The 20,079-nt window shown below is 40.3% G+C and overlaps 1 protein-coding gene across 8 annotated transcripts in view; it reads left to right on the top strand.

Moving 5' to 3' along the window:
- zdhhc11 (zinc finger DHHC-type containing 11) overlaps positions 1-20,079 on the top strand; it is a 138,662-nt gene that overhangs the window by 79,884 nt on the left and 38,699 nt on the right. For 7 of the 8 annotated variants that reach the window (XM_063069743.1, XM_063069742.1, XM_063069740.1 and 4 more), the window contains exons 2-4: positions 8,597-8,818; positions 14,670-14,848; positions 16,959-17,099. In XM_063069743.1, the coding sequence (XP_062925813.1) occupies positions 8,597-8,818; positions 14,670-14,848; positions 16,959-17,099 (542 nt within the window). The remainder of the gene's footprint in view (positions 1-8,596; positions 8,819-14,669; positions 14,849-16,958; positions 17,100-20,079) is intronic. The other variant, XM_063069739.1, reaches the window with a different exon arrangement.

Genomic DNA, 20,079 nt, shown 5'->3' with positions numbered 1-20,079 from the left:
GTTGCTGCTTCACCTTTTCATATGATGCTATGATCACCTTCTCTTAACTGTTCCCCTGCCAAAACTTGGTACACTTGACTGACCTTATTCTTAGAACCAGATCCATCAATGCCTCCTTCCTTGTTAGACAAGAAAAATAATGTTCTAGAAAATTATCCTGGGCATATTTTGGTAACTTTTCCTTAACAACCTTCCCTTAACACAATAATTCTGCTTGTTTACATTGGGATAATCAAAGTCCCCCACTATACTTACTGTGGCAATCTATAGATACACCCAGCAGTACAACTTTCCCTGCACTGTGTCTGAGATCTAACCAACAGGTCAGGTTTACACTTCTGAGATAGCCTCTTTCCAGTCTTTCTAGCTCCAGTTTTGTTCTTCAATCAAATCTGCTAATCCCTCCTTTATTTCTTTCCTGAATGTTTGAGCTTGGGAATATTTAATACCTCTTCCTGCCTCTTTTTCAGCTAAATTTGTTGCAACTACCATATGTTCCATTGCCTGCAGCTTATCCACATTAGTGACTGCACCCTGCATATTCTCATACATGTATAGGAAATCACATTTAGTTTCCACTTCCATTTGTACTTTCACTGACACCAGTAAGATCCTTATGCTGGTTTAATTTCTTGTGAACTGCCTTCCCCATTTTGCACATTAGTCTGATTTTTCTTTGCTCTGATGCAGTTTGCTGGTGCATTCGTATGCTGTACAATTATCACGTTACCCAATTCTTTTCTACCCCCCCGCATCTCCAATGATTGTCCTGCACTATAATAGCACTGTAACATAGTTTATAGAGCTGATACATCAAAGTTCAGGCAATTCAATCCAGGTTCCAAATTCAGTCCTGACTTTTGCAATTGTCTGTGTAGAGTTTGCATATTCTCCCTGTGACTGGGTGGGTTTTCTTCAGAAGTTGTAACATGTTGATAGGTAGTTAATTAGTCACTGTGAATTGCCTTTGGTGTGTAGTCAGTGGGTACATCAGGAAAGGGAATGGAGTCAGTGTAAATGTGTGTTTGATGCATGGCACAGTGATTTATGGGACTGTCTCCTTGCTGTACAACTCAATGACTCTGCTGCCCCCACCTGCATCTTCTTCATTTCCCAGACATCGGCGCTCACCCCACCTTCCTGCCACCTTAACAGTGATAAAGAGTTCCTTTTGCCTTCACTTACCACCTCATGAGCCTCCACATCCAAAACATCTGCAACTCCTGTCATCTTCAATGGGATCCTACCACTAAACACATCTTTATCTTCCCCACACTCTTGGCTTTCTGCAGGGATCGCTCCCTCCATGATTCCCTTGTTCATTCATCCCTCCCCACTAATCTCCCTCCTGGCACATATCACTACGTATGACAGAAATGCTACACCACCTCCTTTACTTCCGTTCAGGGCTCCAAGTAGTCATCTCAGTTGAGGCAACACTTCACCTGCAAATCTGCTGGGGTCGTCTGTAGTATCTAGTGCTCCTGATGCAGCCTCCTTTACACTGGTGAGATCGTGCTGGGGGGGGGGGGGGCGGCGGTGGTGGCTTTTTTGAGCACCCCCACTCCATCCACCAAGAGCAGCATTTCCTAGGGGCCAACCATTCTCCTCGTTCCCAGCATGTTTGTCCATAGCTGCCACTTTTGCCATGATGAGGTCATTCTCAGCGTAGAGGGGATTTCTGATGTGTTACCAATACAAATTAAGTGGCTTTAAATACTAAATTTTAACTACTACAATGATTGTCTGTTAAGTTTTATAGCTCTAGCTCTCCTCACCTCCCACCCGACCCCAGTAAAGTTTTTCCTTACCTCAGAACATCACCTTTTGCTCAGTTGCTGACTTTCTATGCTCCTTCCTAAATTAGACTGCACTAAGCTCCATTGTGTATGAAGACAACGATGCATTAATTGGTCTGGTGGAATAATACTTCTTTGGCTGTCCCTTGGGATCACGGATAATATGCTTTCACTCCCGTAATAAGCCAGGAGGCCATGGGGTAGGAGAGGGCTGATGTGATGAATGAGTGGGCAGTTTGTGAGGTGACATGACTCTTCCACTGTTCATAGTGGACTTCTTTCTGTTCCTTATGTATGGAGTCTTGGTTCTTGATGCCATCTCGTATACTCATATCTGTCGAGCTGTCAAGGGCCATGTCAGTTGGGAGCACGTATTTCTGCAAGGAGGCCTTGACACCAATATTGCTTTAATCACTCTGTCTGCCTGGCAATTCCCATCTGGCCTATTGGTATAATATGTCAATTTTGAATATCTGATGCCAGGGACATGAGCGGTGTGGCCTGCTTAATGAGTTTAATTAGGCCGGGAATATTGGCCTGAGAGCTTAGGCTGATATTACTTTGCTTATGCTTCTAGTTAATTTTGCATAGGCAGCACTGGTGTTACTGTACCAGAGCTTTGAGGTGTCTGCTGAAAGGGGGCCAAGACCATATTGCAACTAAAAAATAAGAAGTCCAGAGAAAATGGAAGCCAATCAGTAAAGACAGACGTTAATGATGAAATTATCCATCGCAAGCAGCCTTTGGCCAACTGAGGAAAAGGATCTGGAAGGTCAAGGCCTCAGACATGGCTTAAAACTCATAATCAATCAGGAAGAAGTGATCCCTGTCACTGCATACTTCTCAGGACATGCTGTTCGATGTTGTACAGTTCATAAAGAAGAAGTTAGGTAATGTATGATTCATCCTGAAGTTGCCTCAGAATTCTTGCTTACTTGAAACTTCTTTTGGCACTCTTCTGCTTCCCTGTTGGAGGCAGTGGAGATGCGGAGTTGTTGATATTTAATTCTATTGCACACCACAAAACTCAAATAACTCAAGTGAACTGTGGTCTATTGTCAGACTCTTACTCTGCCTGATTGCAAATGTAACAAAGACCCATCTCACCTCATTTCACTGTCTTGAAAGTCCCAACAATTCACACTTCAATCCATTTTGTGTGTCCATCGATAAGCATGGGAAGGGATTGTTTCACTTCTGATTAGAGAATGCTTGTGTGCTACAGCTCAGAAACACTGCCATGTTCCATTCTAAAGCTACTGTATGTGACTAAGCTGGTGGTCATACAATGGAGCGTTTCTGTTACCTGTGACATTGTATTCCTGCTGTCTCATGCCATTGCTGTTTGTGACACAGATGCAATAAAAAGTAATTTCTGCAGCAGCTGCATGATGTGCAGATTTCCTGTATGTGACTTCTTTTAGAAACTCAAGTTCTTGCCCATGATGTTGCATTTGAAGCTACACTCCTCTCTGTCCAGTGTTTGATTTTCAAGTGCCCTGGTTATGTGTCCATTTTTCTGTTGTGAGAAGAACACTTGCATTGTGCCTGACTGGTGGTTGATCCAGACCAGTGACTCCCTCCACTTGTGGTCACATGATGTTGCCTTTCCTCTGTGACGGAAGCTTTGGGGATTGTCCCTTTTCCTGAGGGCGACTGTTACATTTGTGGCTGATTTAGAGATTAACTGATGCCATCTACATGAAAGTCACAACAGTTACTTGTACATTGTGTTTTATAGGATTGCTTTCATATTTATTGTGTTTTTCATGCACATAGGGTTTTTTAATGTTGCATCAGATCCGGAGAAACAGTTACTTCGTTCTCCTTTACTCATGTAATGAAGAAAGATAATTAACAATCTTGAATTTTGGATCTTGAACCCAATCTTGAATCAAATATCTTGCTTTTTATGCCAATCAAGTTTAGCTCTACCCTTTAGTCTCTTGTTGGTGCATGATTATAAAGAATTCTAGAATTATAAAATTTGTATCTGTTAGGGCTTTTAATAGGCATAATGTGCGTGTACACACAGAGACGCACATGCGAACGAACTAAGTAAATCAGGCAGTATCTTTGGAGGGGAACAAACAACCAGCTTTTCATGCTGAGACCCTTCAATTGGGATGGACTGTTTATTCCCCACTATAGATGTTGCCTGACTTGCTGAATTCCCCCAACATTTTTTGTGTTTTACTCAAGACTTCTAGCATTCTCTTGTGTTTTGACATAAAATCTATTTTAAATAAATTGCTTTTAGCTTCTCCCAATGTTTGATTATGTCTCCTTAAGGATAAACTCTTCTTGGGCTTCCAGCTGGGTATGGGTATTGATTATTCCCTGAAGAAGATAGCAGAGTTTGTAATTGAAATGTCAGTTATAATCGATACCTGTACCTGGCTGGAGCCCAAGGAAAATTTATTTGTCATAAACACCAGGAAAGCGCGAGATCCAATGTCTCCTTAAATTATAGATTTTCACTGTCTCATATCACTGTAGGTTTAAGGATTCTTTAAATTTCTGAACTACATCTAACAAAATTCAAAGTAACTTTATTAACAAAGTGCATATATGTCACCATATACAACCCTGAGATAAATTTTCTTGTGGACAATCACAGTAAATACAAGAAACAATAAATCAATGAGAGACCATCCCTACAGGACAGACAACAACCAATGTGCAAAATACAACAAACTGTGCAAACACAAGAAAAAATGAAAAGAAATAATAATAAATAAATAAGCAATAAATAGAGCACCTGAGATAAAGAGTCTTTGAAAGAAAGTCCATAGGTTGTGGGAACAGTTCAGTGATGGGGCAACTGAAGTTGAGTGAAGTTATCCCCTCGAGTTCAAGAGCCTGATAGTGAGGGGTAATAACTGTTCCTGAACCTGGTGGTACAGGTGCTGAGACTCCTGTACCACCTTCCTGATGGCAGTAGAAAGAAGAAAGCATGGCCTCGGTGGTGGTTGCTGATGATGATCTTGTGACAGTGGTGTAGATGCGTTCAATGGTGCAGGGGGCTTTACCCGTGAGATATCTGTGACTTCTGACAGAGTTGCATAGTTAATGAGCAATACCCTTAAGGAGCTGATTTTCATGCTGTTGCTTTCTGACATTCCTCATTGCAACGCTCAGTTCCTGCATGGGTTCATCACTTTCTGCGCAAGAACATTATTAACCATGAGATCGTGTCCATCCTCTCCATGTAGTCATTGTGTGACTCTCACATTTTCTTATAAAATCCTAACTTGCCTATGAATGTTGCATGCACTTAAGCCATCACAGCTTCTGATAGCAATGGTGTGATCACTCAAGTTGAGTACTGTGTTCTCTGAAAGGATTCCCAATCTTTTTTTATGCCATGGACCCTTACCATTAACTGAGGGGTCTGAGGACCCCAGTTTAGGAATCCCTGTCCTAAGGGGTGCCTATTGGTGGGTCCTCAGGTGGCTGTAGGGGGCCAATCTGGGATCTACATAGTCTGGGATGTTAGAGTGGATTCCCTCAATGGAGAAAGCTTGTGCATGAGTTTGCTTAACATGGGGAGGCTGATGCAGAAGCTGTCACCACACAGTCCTTGACAGATCGAGGTCAGGATCCAGTGGTATGGAATGCAAGGCGACTAGGGATCCTTTGTTGCTTCAGCCTTCCTTTGCCTTCACTGCCGTTGTGAGCTGGCATCATCTTCTGCCAGCTCCACCATTGAGGTCTTGGTTGGATTGCTCTTTGTCTGGAGCCTCCTCCTTGACCTTACCACTATGGGTGACCATGGCAGGAGCTAAGAGCCAGATGGGTAAACTAAAGACAGTGTCACTCTCAGGATCTCAGGGAATCACAAGTCTCTCCACCATGACAAGGTGACGGTCCTTTGAGAAAAAATTCTGGTACAGCACTCAGGCCCCCTGTGTTTGCATTTAACTCTCAGCTCATTCACTCACTGAAAGTTTACACAGTCTAATTTGCTTTAATTTTATTCTTAAAGTTCCACCAACCATGCTTGGAGTAATTACTGCCTGTCAAAAGCAGCCATCTGGGGGTTTTCAGATCTGTTTTTGATCTGACCCATGCCTATCTGTGAATGTAGATAAAATGCAGACATCACATTACACCATCAGAGCCAATTTTCTGCCATTTCAGCACCCGTCCAGTTTTAAGCAAGGGTGCTTGTTCTAATTCTACCCACGTATGCTTATGTCCTATATATGTTGATGTCACTACAATCTCTGGCCATGGGTTATTTAGTAAATTATAAACAAATGCATTGAAGTAGCTCTTCAAAATATCTACTTGTTTGTAAACTACTTGAGGAAATCCGATGTTGTGAAGGATAAAAGGTTATTGCAAAAGATGAGATTAAATGGTGGGGTAATAGATTGGCATGGATAAGAAAGTGGCTATCTGACATAAAATCCTGTTATTAAGTCATAAATGTATACAGCACAGAAACAGGTCCATTAGCCCAGCATGTTTACACTGACCAGGCACTCATCCAAGCTCATCCAGTTTCGGCCTACATCCCTCCAAACCTTTTCTATCCATTTAACCTTGCTAGGTATCTTTTATACATTGTAATTGTAGCCACTCCTGCTACTATTTATGGCAACTTGTTCCATATAGCCACCATCTTCTATGTGATAAAGTTTCTCTTCAGGTGTCTTTGAAATTTTCCCCCTTCCCCTTAAATCTATATTCTCTAGTTTTGAACCTCCCCCACCCCCCCAGGAAAGACTGTCCGTAGTCTTTCAATTTCCTCTTTTAATTCGGCATATTTCTGGTGTTGTTCACTTGATTGATTTCTGTATGCTATGTGTGTTTGGAATGGCTGTATCTATAAAGTAATTTGTTCTTGCTTGTTTATCCTGTAATGTTGTATTCAGGTGGTTATTACAGATTGTCCTTTCTGTAGTAATGGATCAGTCGGAATATAATTTGTAAGACTCTGACTCTGAAGCTGGATCAGACTTGGTGTCTTTTATGAGTTTGTATTTTAAAGCAAGATTTTAGTAAATAGTATTAGCTGCCTTATTGTGCATGTGTAAGTAATCAACTCAAGTTAAACAGCTGCAAAATCTTCCAATGTATTGGATTGTTTCTGGTTTCTCTTGGCACTTTCTGCATTTATAGTCTTGAATTTGTTGGTCTCTTATTATGCATTCTTGATCATTTTTCTGTCTTAACCATCTGGTCCTGTATTGCCACAAAGAACCCCTCTTTTTTTTGGGGAAGAGGCATTCCTTGTTGATGTGTAGTCTGCTCAGATCATGGGGATGCCTTCCATGGAGGGTCATGTTCTTCCATTGGTTAACTTTTTCTTCAATGGTGATAACTCCTTCATTTTTCGGAGTTGAACTTTCATCTAAGTTTAGTGGTGTGTAATTCTTATCAGAATTGAATACCTGCTCATGTGAAGTGCTGAATCCTGGTTTCATTGATGAAAATATATCCTTAGAAGTTTTATCTGACGTTGTGTGTTTTTTTATGTCTGTTATTCCTCTTCCTCCTTCTGTCCTGGGTAGTGTTAATCTGAGTGTGTTCAAGTGCACATAGTTCTTAGTATGAAATAATCTTGCTAAGCCTCAGCATAACCTAGACTCTCAACCACAGTTTTTGTAACCGAGGAAATTCCCTCCTCCTTTTGACAGTCTCTGGTGTGGATGGACTATATTGTCCAATGACGATGTTGTCTTGTCTTGAGGAAGAAGTGAAACTATAGATCAGTCTGAAAAGAACCTGCATTTAGCAGTATTTCTGCAAAGATTGAAGCCAACACTTATATTACACTGACAAGAATAAAATAGAGGTGAGGACTTTTTAAAGGGGGAAATAAAAAGAGTAGTTCAGCAGAGAAGCATGTCAATGCCACATATTAAATTTTTTGATTGAGATGAAACAAATTTGAGGGGAGTTTGGTGAATTAATTAGGGTGCCTGAGAGGGATCAAGGCTAGGGCTTGTACAAAAGCAAAATAGCAATGAAGCTGAAAACCTGGAATAAAAATACAAGGCTGAAAATTATCAGTCGACCAGGCACCATCTGTGCCGAGAGAAACAGAGTTAACATTTCTAGTCGGTGACCTTTCATCAGCAAAGACTCTATTCCTTGTATATCCAAATGCACTGATTTTTATGCATGTCACTTAAATTGACCAATGCATTAGTCCAAGAAACAATAAACTACTTTGGGATAACAAAGTAAAAATAGTGCTTGTTTTAAACAGTGTGTAAACAATAGGTGTTAGATCTTCTTTCTTTCTATTTTGGAGGTTTAACCAAATGTAAATTTTCATACCAAATACTGATCACTGGATTCATTATTCTTGCATAGTTTCATCCAGACCATATGACTTTAGATTCCATTGGAGGCCTTTGTGAATATGAACATTGCTTAAAAGTATCTGGAAATACAAGGGAGGGAGGTAAATGTAAGTAAAGTGATCATGAAACTGGTTATCTTAAAACATAACTGATTCATTGACGCATTTCAGGGGTGGAAAGCAATCCAATCTACATGAGCCTTTTGACCGATATTTAAAGAAGGTGCCTCTTAGTTACAGAAAAACGTCCATGCTCATAGCAGTGCTTCAGAAAAGTCGACCACATCCTTTCATGGTTGACAAAAGAGTGTTAGTAAATAATTACCATGCCAGTCAACCCCATCCCCCGCATTTGTGAATAATTAAAATGTCCTAGAAGCAAAATTCTCAAAACAAAATCTGGGATGATAAAACAATAAAAGGGAGTAGCAGAGGGAGCAAAATGAATTAATTTGATTTCTTTTCTTTCTGCCCCCAGATGAATTGTTATGACCGAAGATTACGGAAAACTGTACCCGAACGAGAGAACAGCAGAAATGATCTAGTAGCTCCTCCAACACGTTCAAGAGTCAACGGTTGGACCTTACCTCTCCATTCCTTCCAGTTAATTGCCTGGGTGCTCTACAACTACCTGGCAATTGTTGCCTTTGGAATTTACATACCAATGTTGCCATATGCATGGAAGTACATTGGTTATGCTGTATCCTTTATAAAATGTTATTGGCTTTACTCAGTGCATGTGATAATTTCCTTTGAAATTTAATGACACGCTCTCCATGTAAGAATAACATTGTCAAATGTTTTAGATGCTGTTTGGACTTGGGAAGAAAGTTTATTTGATTGATGGACATAACTCATTCTAAAGATAAACAGGCAAGAATTAGCCAAGGGCAGCGAAGCCTATTCACTTTCCGGTTGATATGAAAAAGCTAAGCAACAAAGGCCCTGTGTTTTAGGTCTCGTTCAGTAATAGTACAGGAAATGGAACATTATTCCGATACCTTGTGACATTGGACTTGTGTTCTGTGGGTCTTAATGAATAGATCTATGAGGAGCTGGCATTCCATTCGGGGTTGTCATTGTCAGAACAACCACAGTTGCAGCAATATTTTTTAAAATGGTACATGAGATCCCTGGAGGCTGGTGCATACAGGGCATATTATGCCTGGCTGGCATGACACCACAGCTGATAAAGATGGCAGCCATTATTATGCCTTTGCATAGCCAGGGGTGTATAATGCTGTCCTTGTCAGTGATGGAAAAAAGAAAAAAGAATTACATGCAAACTGCATATCTTATGGCCAAGAAGTATTTGCAAATTTTAGTTAGAAAGTACAGCGAATTTGTGTCTTTATTAGAGACTAACTAGGGAATAGCATGAATAGCATGAAATTAATACAGGAATTCAGAAATGGAGATATTTATGGTATCATTGCTGGCCAGGATATCACAACTAGCATTTCCTAACAAATCATGATAATCATCAAAACCTGTTGAATTATGATGGCATATGGTTGTAAGAAAGAGTTAATCATCCAGGAAATTGAGTTTGTTTATTTATTTACTTGTTTGTGTTATTTAGAGATACAGCATGGTGGCAGGTCTAATGAACTAGCGCCACTCAATTATGCCCATGTGACCAATTAATCTACTATCCTGTATGTCTTTTGAATGAGACAGGAAACCGGAACACTGAGAGGAGACCCACGCCGTCACAGAGAGAACGTACAGACTCCAAACAGACAGCGGCAAGAATTGAACCTGGGTCACTAGCGCTGAAATAGCATTATGCTTCTATGACACTGTGCCACCCCCAGTTTATATTTATTTAATTAAATAACATTCTCTGGACTAAAAATCCCAGTTTTGATTGCTGACCTGGTAGCAGCGCCGAAGAAATTAATTGTTTATTGGATCTACCTGGTCTTTCAGTATGATGCATGAAGACCTACGGTATAATACTGATCTCATCTGGTTGATGTGTTAACGTGGTTAATTCTAAATTGAAATAATTGTGGGCCTTGATAGCAGTGCCCACAGCCTGTGAATGAAGATAATCTGTATCAAGACTTCAGTGAGTTAATATGACACAAAACAGTCATTATTATTGTAAGAAAATATACAACAAAAGGCAATTGATCTAAGAAGAGACTAGTGCTATCAAGCAGGATGGCTTCATGCCTTGTGTATCATTCAACTATGCTTTTTCTTACCGTGAAGGATTTTTAAAATTCTGCTTTGAAAGAAGTCTACTCCTGGTTTACACTGTTGGTGTGACCCACAAGCTCCCTTCCACTTTAATTATCCCCTTTCCCCTGGATACGTCACAGACTTCATTGGCTTTTTCTACATGCATATATCATTTCACCCTTAAATACAGCAGTCTGATCTGCTGTAGCAGCAAGTTCCATGTTCTTCTTTCTTTAAAAATAAAACTCTCCTTTATTTGATCTCTTGGTGATTAATTATATTTATATATGTACTATTATCTTCCAGGCACGGTAAGCAACAGGGATTAGAGAAGGATATTTAAATGGAAAATCTAATATTTCCAGGAGATGAGCCAGTTCCTTTTGAGTCAGTATGACTTCATATAGTGCCGATTTTTAAAAAAAAGTATTCACCCCCTCCCCTTTTCTGGAAGTTTTCATGTTTTATTGTTTTATAGCATTGAATCACAGTGGATTTAGTTTGGCTTTTTTGACACTGATCAACAGAACAGGCTATATTGTGTCAAAGTGAAAGTAAAATTTCTACAAATTGAGCTAAATATATTACAATTATTAAACTAAAAATAATTGATTGCATTATTACTCACCCCTTTCCAGTCAGTACTTAGCAGATGCACCTTTGACGGCAATTACAATCTTGAGTCTGTGTGGATAGGTCTCTATCAGTTTTACACAAATGGACACTACAATTTTTTGCCTATTCTTCTTTGCAAAACTGCTCAAGCTCTGTCAGATTGCATGGGGATTGTGAGTGAACAGCCCTTTTCGAGTCCAGCTGCAGATTCTCAATTGGATGGAGGACTGGACTCTGACTTGGCCAATCCAGGGCATTAACTATCTTGTTTTTTAGCCATTCCCCTGTGTTGCTTTAGCTTTAAGCTTGGAGTCATTGTCTTGCAGGAAAACAAACCTTCTCTCAAGTCACAGTTCTCTTGTAGACTGCATCAGGTTTTCCTCCAGGATTTCCCTGTATTTTGCTCCATTCGTTTTACCCTCTACCTTTACAAGTCTTCCAGGACCTGCTGCAGGGAAGCATTCCCACAGCATGATGCAGCCACCACCATGCTTCACGGTAGGGATGGTGTGTTTTTGATGATGTGCACTGTTTGGCTTACGCCAAATATAGTGTTTAGTCTGATGGCTAAAAAGCTCAATTTTGGTTTCATCAGATCATAGAACCTTCTTCCAGCTGATTTCAGAGGCTCCCACATGCCTTCTGGCAAACTCTAGACGAGATTTCATGTGAGTTTTTTTTCAACAGTAGCTTTCTCTTTGCCACTCTCCCATAGAGCAGCGACTGCTGAAGCATCCGGGTGACAGCTGTTGTATGCACAGTCTCTCCCATCTCAGCCACTGAAGCCTGTAACTCCTCCAGAGTTGTCATAGGTCTCTTGGTGGCCTCCCTCACTAGTTCCCTTCTTGCATGGTCACTCAGTTTTTGAGGACGGCCTGCTCTGGGCAGACTTAGAGCTGTGTTACATTTTTTCCATTTCTTGGTGATTGACTTAACTGTACTCCAAGGGATATTCAGTGACTTGCAAATTTTCTTGTATCCATCTGTTGACTTGTGCTTTTCAATAACCTTTTCATGGAGTTGCTTAGAGTATATCCATGTCTTCATGGTGTAGCTTTTGCCAGGATACTGTCTCACCAACAGTTGGACCGGTGTATTTATACCACAATCAATTGAAATACTTTGCCTGTACACATCTCCAAAAACAGATCTCTATTTAACTGATTATGTAACTTCTAAAACCAATTAGCTGCACCAGTGATGATTTGGTGTGTCATATTAAAGGGGGTGAAGCAATCAATTATTTAGCGTCTTATATTTGTAATTAATTTAGATCACTTTGAAGAGATCTGTTTTCACTTTAACACAAAATAGTCCTTTTTCTGTTGATCAGTGTCAAAAAAAACAAATTAAATCCACTGCAATTCAATGTTGTTAAGCAATAAGAGATAAAAGCTTCCAAAGTGGGTGAATACTTTTTATAGACACCGTACAGTACAAGAAAAAGGAATAGAAAAACAAATTGCCAGACTTAATTTAACAAAGCTTTCACTTTGTATCTTAATCATCCTATAGGAACAGTAGTATTGATAGACTGTATCATAAATAGTAACGTCTCTCCCTCCTCCCCTGCCCCACCACTCACCCACAGTGAAATATGTAAGAGGAGGTTGAGAGGTGATCGTATCATGATATTAAAATACCATTTTGATTTAAATTAAGAGTTATGTGTCCATTTAGTGAAGAAACCCAATGTGACGAGGGGCATAATCTAAATCAGGACAAAGCTATTTAGTAGAAAAACCAGCAGGGAAATGTCTTCACACAAAGATTAACATAAACTTGCGTTTTTCCCTCAAGTTTTAACTACAGTGGTATCTCTTTAAAAAAAACAAAGGTTGGTAAGATTTTGTTAAATAGCATCAAAAGAAGTCGCAGAAGTCTGCCATGGTCTAATTAACCCAAAAGAAACAAAACAAGACATCATAAGTGAAAATGTGACTGGTGTGGAAAATAAAACGGGCTGAATAAGGGAAACTCTCCTGGGGCTGGGAGGAGGAAAAAGAGAGTGTACAAGAAACTAACTTTTTCAAACCCTTTCTGTACTTTTATTAAGCAGAGGAAACTTTGACATTCTTTTAAAAATTGAAACTCATCTCTTTAATATAGATTTGGACAGCTGGATGCAGGCAGGTAATTAATTTTTGAATTGTAGTAAAGTCGGAAGTAATGGTGAATGAAGAGATAGATATCTTAAAGATGTAATTTTGGATTAGTAGTTTCTGAGGTAGAGGACTGTGTATGTAACCAGGACAACGTGTCAGTTTAGAACAAATAATGCACATTAGGAGATGTTCTCTGAGTGAAGGTTTATGCTAACATTAAAACTCATCACATCCAATTAGGCATATTTTGAAGTGGAACAAGTCCTGAAAAAATTGCAGTAGGATAACAGATTGTTCATATATTTGTAATGTTGGTCAAAATAATAGGACAACTTCCTTTGCTTGTCTTTGAAGTAGAGCCAATAGTTGAGTTGTGCTGGTTTATACAGAAGGAGGGGTCCTTCGGTACGGCACTGAAGTTTTGCTCTTAGAGTATGTGCTTTAAGATCTTGGAGTGGGTCTTGAACCTATAACATTCTGGCTCAGAATTTGAAGCAACAGAACCATGGCTGAGAATTAACATATTCAAGCCAACGAAATCCGTCCCTACAGACTGACTGAGGAAAACACTAAAGTATGCAACATGTGTTCGATATGCAGCAAGTCTAATTTCTCATAAAATAAATAGGGTTTAGGAGCTCTATTGCTTCATATTTTAAATATGCGGTGAGATTAATAAGAGTGTGGTAGCAGGAACAATATTGCCATAGTAACAAGCAATAAACAAAGGCCTGAGGCTACAAGTTATGAGCACAGAGCATCAGTAAATTTTGCATTACAAGTAGAGTTTATCTTAATGTGAAACCCTGTCACTGTTCTTTGTCAGGCTGCAGCAATGAGGTCATTGTAGTCTCAGGGACCAATGGAAAATAAAATTAAAAGTTCCTTTCCCTAAAGAACATGCATCTGTGTTCACAAAACCAAATTGATGGGTGTAGTCACATTTGTAATGAAGCAAATAAAGTAACAGTTTACACATAGCTAGAGATCAGGTAATCTGTTTGTTATGGTGATTAGCTAAATATTAGAATGACAAAAACATTCCTGCTCTTCTTCAAAAATAATTCCAGGGATCTTTTCTCCCACAGTACTGGGGATAGAGCCTTGATTTAACATTTCACAGGAAAACATGTCAGTGTAGCGCTTTCTTGGCACTCTCCTGAAGTGCTTGTCCAGATTACTTCAGTGTTTGAGATGGGACTTGAACTTCAAACCTTCTGACTTGGTGCCATCCATTGACCAACAGCTATGATCTGTAATAAAGCTGCAGTTAGTGATTGGGACACGGGAGTTGTTTCATGTATTTTTACTGTGCCGTGTTCCAGATTGCCTCATGAAAATGACAACTGATTTCTTTCTCATGCAACCTGAAAATGTTTGATAGGAAAAGACCAGCTAACTTGCTAAGTTTGTCTGTTACAGTTACAAACGTTCAGACTCCTGCAGTGCAGCAAAATCTAGTTTATAGCTATAAGAATGGGAGACTCATGAGTATTAGACTGAACTTAAATTCCCATCAACCAGTTTGTGGGTCTTTGTTCCTGTGCGGAATCTTTGACCAAAATGGAGCTGAGTTGATTAATTTTCATTTCCTTTCCTTTCCTCCCAGAGTTTACTTTTGGCCCTTAACACTGAGTTCAGATAATTGGGCTGTTGTTTGTTTATCATTTCATTGTCCACCTGGTTGCTGTATCCATCGACCCAGCAGACAACAGTGTGCGGGCCAGGAAGAACTATAACATTCCAATGCCAACACTTGACCGAGCCAAGCATCCCCATGTAATTCAGAACCAGCACTGCTACCTCTGTGAAGTGGATGTGTACGTATCTGCTTAGTTAACCATTATAACTCATTTGTGAACTATGCACTCCATTCTGTTTGGGTGGCTGCACTAGAAATGCTGAAAGACTGGGAATAATTCAGTTTAGTTGGTGTATCAAACTAATCTGTGCATGAGGTGAAGCAGCTGGGTAATACAGTGAACTATGAAGACAAGAAGTTTCTAGACTTGACTTTTTTTTTTGTTAGGTTGGCTTAGCCCACTCTGGGGCCTGAGTCCTGGCTTCTACAACATGAAGGTAGAGGCAAGAGGGGAAGCACTGGCGGGCTGGGCAGGGAGGAAATTCAGCTTCTCCTCCCAGTTATAAAGTCATAATATATCCATTTTCCCTTGCTGGAAGTTCCCTTATGTGCATTTTCTTTGACTTGTATATGGGCAGTAAGTGCCAAGTGCAAGGCTGTCAAATTGGGCCCGTTCTTAAATGCCCTTGAAGGTAAAAGTGCGTGATCTCTGAACCAATGCAGCTCATGTGTTGAAGATAGGCTCGGAACGAGCAGCAAAGAGAAAACAGTAACAAAATCCAGATAATGATGCTCTCAGAGTTGAAGGGGACCTTGTCACTGAAGACACTCACATACATTTTCTCCCCTTGCCTTTCTAGCTCACTAAAAGAAGCTGTTGAAGTTACCCTGAGATGCTGCAGTGCCTTTGGTAGATGTTGCACACTACAGCCCCTGTGTTGGTGATGGAATTGGGGTCATTTGGGATGGGATAGTGGGTCACTTCATCCTGAATAATGTTCAGTTTTTTGAGTGCCTGTTGGAGCTGTACCCAGACAAGTAGACAGCCTGCTCTGGCCCTTCAACTGTCTTGTAAACCTTGTAAGCAGTTACAACACACGACATAGATACATTTCTGACGATGGTGAAGTGCTGGGTTTTGATTTCAAGGATTTTGGCAGTGATAGTGTCATTTGCTGATCAGAAATGTTGGTTTGGTACTGTTCTTGGGGATGATCAGAGCTTGGCTTTGCTATGAAGACTATTTATTATTTTGAGGATCAAGCATGAGCGATGTCCAGGTTTTATTGTTTGTGAGCTGGATGCATAAAATCTGCAAGAGGCACTATAAGAGTTCATCGAGGCCTATTTGACAACAATTCCCATAGCTACAAATTGGTAGTTACAAACTACAGGCTGTAAATACACGGCACCCATAGGCCTTCAAGAGACAGAGACACACACGCACACAATATTTCTGAGTTGTTGAGCCAAAATCCTAGCACCTGAATCCAACTTAGAATGTGTTAGTTGAAGACAGTGGTTTCCTGTTGCCACCTCAAGAGCTATTGGCGATGAGCAGTAAATGCCCTTGCTATGCATTCACACACCATGTGAATGAGTTAAAAAGAAACACTTATTAAAAGTATGCAGCCTACCCATTTGCAATTAGAGACTGGAGATTCAGGATTAAATTTGCAATAAGTGGTTCACGTAGATGCAAAGTTCAGAAGGCACGTTCAATTTGTTATATATCTTTCCAGTAGACTACAACTGTTTACAAGGAGGACAATTGTAGCTTGACACAGTTCCTGAAAGAACAACCAACTCTGCTATTTCTTTTTTGAATGTATCTTTTCCAAATAATTAATGCATATCTTTTGAAAACTCTTATACTGTGTCTGGTTATTCATTCCCAACCAGACCACAGAATAACTTTCTGCTAATTCTCCCTTTGTTCTTTTGGTTTTAATTTTAAACATTGCCCTTTAGACTGATTCTCCGAACAGTAATTACATATTATATTTGCACACACTTGTATACTGTATGAGTATCACAATCAAATGTTCCTCTTATCCTTACTTTCATTAGGTCTAATGATGAAATAGGGTTTTCTCGCTGAGCTTGGTGTAAAAATGTAGGTTCCTAACTCGTGTATACAGAATGATTGCATTTTGAAAGCTCTACCATAATAACCTCTTCATGCTTCTTTGCCTTCATGAACACCAACTAGCATATTATAACACTTTTATCATGTTAACAAAAGATTCTGTTCTAATGTAAAATGAGATATGTTTCCTTACTGCCAAAAAATATTTTAAATGGACGTATGCTGACCTGAATGAATCTTGCTTTTTGTTGTTTTTCAGAGGAATGAAAGCCAAACACTGCAGCACTTGTAACAAATGCATTTCAGACTTTGATCACCATTGCAAATGGCTCAACAACTGCGTTGGAGGAAGGAACTACTGGTCAGTTGTATCAAAGTTCGAAGTACATTTATTATCAAAGTATGTACACGTTATACAACCTTGAGATTTGCCTCCCAGCAGGCAGCCACGAAACAAAGAAACCCAAAATAATTATTTTAAAAAAAGACCACCAAACATTCAAAATGCAGAGAGAAAGAGAGAGAGAGAGAGAGAGAGAGAGAGAGAGAGAGAGAGAGAGAAAACAGATTATGCAAACAATTAACACAAGCAAACAGGGTTCTGAACTGAAGTCCACAGAGAGTCTGTCCCCAGACCCTTAGTTTAGTGCATAGCGGAGCAGTGAGCTGTGCCAGTCCATCCCTCGCCTTGGACCTTTTCAAACTGGCCTGGTGTGTAAATCATCAACCTAAGAATTTAGTTCTAAGATCTTAATTTTGTCCCAAAAGTTAATTAATCCATTGTTTATCCAGTGGAGGAGTTCGATTAATGGTAAGTATATCTGTTGTGTCTGTGCACAACTGGATATATATTTGATAAAAGCACGAACGCGGGAGATGGCGTTAACTGGTGTATTCACATTGCAGCGAGAGAGCAAGAACAATATCACATGCCAGACAACAGATCAATACGTAGTGCTCATTGCACTAAAAGAAATAGATTCATACATTACACTTTCTACCCCTTCAGATTAATGCACCATAAAACTATATGTACAAAACATTCAATTTCCCTTTCATAAACCCATATTCCAAATAAACATGCTTTCACAATAACAGTTTATAACTAACTTTACACGTCTAAAGGTTCAATCTTTGGGTGGCGCTCTGTTTCTTTAAGAATAGCTTCTCTGGACCTGTGGAGTGGCATCAGGTTTGGAAGGTGTCTTGTCTAAGACAATGTTCTTGGTTTCCGGTGTCACGTTGCTGTCGGAGACATCATCACTGAGGGGATAGTTTGGTGACTGTAATGTGTCTGTCTTGTTGGATGCAGTCGACTTGGATGTCTTCTGTTGAGCGACCAGTTTCTGGTCCACATGACTTTTCCATGCCTGATCTCCCACATCCACTGTGTACATCAGTTGTCCAGTTCTTGTAGCTATCCTACCAGGTGACCACTTGTAGGCTTGGTATTCACGTGCTAGGACTTGCTGTCCAATCTCGAAGCTTCTTGTTGCTTCACTTGGCAACTGGCTGAACTGTTTATTCTGTACTTCCCTCCAGAGGACTAGTGTCAGGAGGTCTATGCGATATCTCAGATTCCGGTTCATGAACAGCATTGCAGGTGTTTGATTTGTCGTCGCATGAAAAGAGTTCCAATTCACAAAAAGGAAGTTGTTCACCTTTTCCTGTAGAGAAATATCCTCCTTGTCCATCACTCTAATGGACTTGAAGGTTTGGATAAAACTTTCAGCAAACCTATTCATTGCTGGGTGGTGAGGAGCTGACTTGCAATATCTGATGCCATTTTTCTTCATGAAGAGTTGGAATTCTTCTGATGTCACTCCATGTCACTCACAATTTGTTCTGGTAAGCTGTTTCTGGTAAAGATAGTCCTCAAAGTGGAGACAGTCTTTGCTGAGGTGTTTGACTTCATTGGTATAACCTCCGGCCACTTCGAATGAGCATCCACAGCAATCAGAAACATGGAGTCCATGAGTGGCCCAGCAAAGTCAATATGTACTCTTTGCCATGGTGACAACTGCCACACCCAGGGGTGTAACGAATGGTACCTGTGGTAGTGCAGTTTGAACTTTTTGGCATCCCGAACAGCTTTTGGCTATGACTTTGATTTGTTTATCTACTCCCAGCCACCACATGTAGCTCTGGTTGAGACTCTTCATCTTGGCTGTACCCGGGTGTCCTTCATGCAGATTCTCTAACACTCTGGTGTGCATTTTAGAGGGAATCACAACATAAGATCTGCACATCAGCATCCTTTGACATACTGACAGTTGGTCTGATCTCACTGAGAACTCTGGAAACATAGGGTCACCATGGGCTCGCCATCCTGGCGTGGTGATTTCACAGACTTTTCACAATGTCGGGTTATTCCTTGTTTCCCTTTGTATTTCGGAATTTGTTACCGGCAACTGGTCTACCAATGTGGTGTGGAACACTTCCGCTGGGTCACAGTATGAAGACTTTTCTTCTTCAGTTGCCAATAGAGGAACAAGTGACAAGCCATCAGTGTTGCTGTTTTGTTTGGTAGCCTTGAACTCTATGTCATAAGAGTGGGCTCCCAGGAATAGTGCCCGATGTTGTAACCAGGTAGCAGTCATCACTGGGATTCCCTTCCTGGTATTGAAAACGAACACAAGGGGCTGGTGACCTGTCACTAGCTAAACCTTTGTCTGTAGAGGTAGTGGTGAAACTTCTTTATTCCCCGTACTAAGGGCCGCACATACAACAGATCAATATGTTGTATTAAGTGGGGGTCATTGCTCGAAAAGAAATAGATCCATACATTACAGTATCTACATTTTTGGTATCTTTTTTTGGGAGAATTGATAAATAAAGTGAAAAATAATGGCCTGCTTTAATATTTAAACCACCACAGCTTCATGAAATCACAAAGTCTTTTGCATCTCTGCGAGTGTAACAACACCCAATTTCCAGGTAGCAAGCTCCGACAAAGAGTAATGACCGGACTCACTTGACAGACATTATTTTGCACGTCATATATAGAACATAAACATAGAACATAGAATAGTACAGCACAGTACAGGCCCTTCGGCCCACAATGTGCTGACCCTTAAACCCTGCCTCCCATATAACCCCCACACCTTAAATTCCTCCATATACATGTCTAGTAGTCTCTTAAACTTCACGAGTTCATCTGCCTCCATCACTGACTCAGGCAGTGCATTCCACACACCAACCACTCTCTGAGTAAAAAACCTTCCTCTAATATCCCCCTTGAACTTCCCACCTGTTACCTTAAAGCCATGGCCTCTTGTACTGAGCAGTGGTGCCCTGGGGAAGAGGCGCTTCTCTCAATAACTTGTATACCTCTATCATGTCTCCTCTCATCCTCCTTCTCTCCAAAGAGTAGAGCCCTA

Source organism: Mobula hypostoma, chromosome 17 (genome assembly GCF_963921235.1).
Source record: "Mobula hypostoma chromosome 17, sMobHyp1.1, whole genome shotgun sequence".
In the NCBI taxonomy this organism is placed as follows: domain Eukaryota; kingdom Metazoa; phylum Chordata; class Chondrichthyes; order Myliobatiformes; family Myliobatidae; genus Mobula; species Mobula hypostoma.
Note: the sequence above shows the minus strand (reverse complement) of the source record. Positions and strands in the feature narration are given on the sequence as shown.